General features: G+C 44.3%; 1 protein-coding gene across 1 annotated transcript; it reads right to left on the bottom strand.

Moving 5' to 3' along the window:
- Positions 1-267: 267 nt before the first annotated feature.
- LOC110892828 lies at positions 268-1,212 on the bottom strand. Its single transcript, XM_022139970.1, has one exon. The coding sequence runs from the start codon at positions 1,210-1,212 to the stop codon at positions 268-270; it is 945 nt and encodes a 314-aa protein (XP_021995662.1).
- Positions 1,213-1,887: the final 675 nt, after the last annotated feature.

Here is a 1,887-nt window from a genome sequence, read left to right as displayed (position 1 = left end):
TTTCTGCAAAAAAAGGTGTAGATAGAATCCTTTACCAAAGGTGGCGATGTAACCCAAAGCCCATCGATATGCAGGCCGTTGATGCGGTTATTGCTAGTGTTCGCGTTCACGATCCCATGGAAGAAAGACGTATTCTCATCCCCATCCATTGCCCATCTAACCCGCGATTTCTGCTTTAAGTCCATAATTTTAATTCTATCCACCTCCATAATAAAATTTTTGCAATCTGCCCGGTCTTCCAATTCTGCGTCATTAAGGCTTCTACTTTCAGCTAAAAACCTCTAGTTCTTCCAGTTTTTTCAGCCTTCTATTATACCCATCCTCTAAACCAGCCCTCTTATTTTTAACCCACTCCTTCAATCTCCTTTTTACCCATTTAAGTTTCACATCTAGTGCCAAATCAGCCGGACCACTAAAAGAAAATGACTCTAGTAGTTGGTCGACATATTCGGATGCACCAGGAATCTCGAGCCAGGAGTTAAACATACGAGAAGGTATCTTGCCATAATCAGTTTGGACAGTAGATAATAGAATCGGATTGTGATCTGAGACAAAGTTGGACAAGGCCACGACAGATGCAAGAGGCCAATTATTCATAAAATCCCGACTAACTAGGAATCTATCCAACTTACTTAATTTTGCCCCATTATCCGACCGATAGGTAAACTGTCTCCCGCCCATTTGGTATTCCAACAAGTCCGCGTTTTCGATAAATTGATTAAAAAAAGAGGCATTTAGGCTTACAAATTCAGAATTACATCTTTCTTCCGGCCCTCGTACATCGTTGAAATCTCCTAACAGAATCCACATACCCGGTAATGAATTCCTCAGCTGCAATAATTCTGCCCACACATGTCTTCTCGCAACCGGGTCGTTAGGTGCATATATACTTGCAATATTAAGGACTTCTCCTGTCATTCTAAGCTGACCCGATATCACCAGGTAGTGTCGATGTTTGACTACCCCACTTCGACTTAAAACAGTTGGATCCCAAATAGCCAAAATTCCTCCAGATCGACCCATTGCTTCAACTTCATCAAATTCCAGTATTGTTTTACCCCAAAATCTACTAACCATAAAATTAATATTACCAGCAACCTTTGTTTCTTGAATTGCCACAAAGTGAGCACCGTGGGTAGTTTTAAGACCTCGCACCCACTCCACCTTCCTTGAGTCCCCGACTCCCCTCAAGTTTACCGATAAATAATTCATGGTTGGCCTGTTCTATCACCTTCCTCACCGATTAGAGCGTTCATCTGTTCGTGAGCACCATCCAATTGGAAGCCAACTTTCGATCCCAGGCGAATAGTCTCGTCGGTCTCTGACATCGACTGGGGGTTAACATGAGAATCCTGATGTACGGGGCAATCAATAGCAGGTTCCGGCTCGAGACACCCCGCCGACATCGGTGCCGCATCCGCCTCCGGTTGCCGGCGATTGTCACTGGGAGTTTCAAGACATTCTTCATGTGTTTTTTCCACTGATGCAGTTTGGTTAGATTGAGAAGATAAAGCTGGGTTATTCAGGTCAAACAAACCCACATTGCAATTTTGTTGTTTAAAGAAATTGGCCCACTGATCCCCATCTTCTATTTCATTTTACATTGGGCTTCTGCAACACCTGGCCCGTTTACGAGAACGTGCACCCTGGCCCACCACTTTGTTATTTCCAATATTAAAAGGGTTCCTGGAATTGATCGTAAAAGGGGTCCCTTCACCAAGTGAATTAATAGCCGACATCGGAGAGTGTGCCGCATGGACTGTACCTTCGTCTTCCCCATGCAGCCTTTTGGACTCCCCATGCATAACTACATTCCTTGCCTCTTCGTTTTCCTTCGGAATTTGACTCGTCAACCCGACATTCCCTGCCTCTTCGTTTACCCGCTGA

Source organism: Helianthus annuus, chromosome 12 (assembly GCF_002127325.2).
Source record: "Helianthus annuus cultivar XRQ/B chromosome 12, HanXRQr2.0-SUNRISE, whole genome shotgun sequence".
Taxonomy (NCBI): Eukaryota; Viridiplantae; Streptophyta; class Magnoliopsida; order Asterales; family Asteraceae; genus Helianthus; species Helianthus annuus.
Note: the sequence above shows the minus strand (reverse complement) of the source record. Positions and strands in the feature narration are given on the sequence as shown.

Excerpts from the sequence above, each read along its gene's own strand:
- LOC110892828 (XM_022139970.1), bottom strand. The coding sequence starts at position 1,212 with ATGAATTATTTATCGGTAAACTTGAGGGGAGTCGGGGACTCAAGGAAG.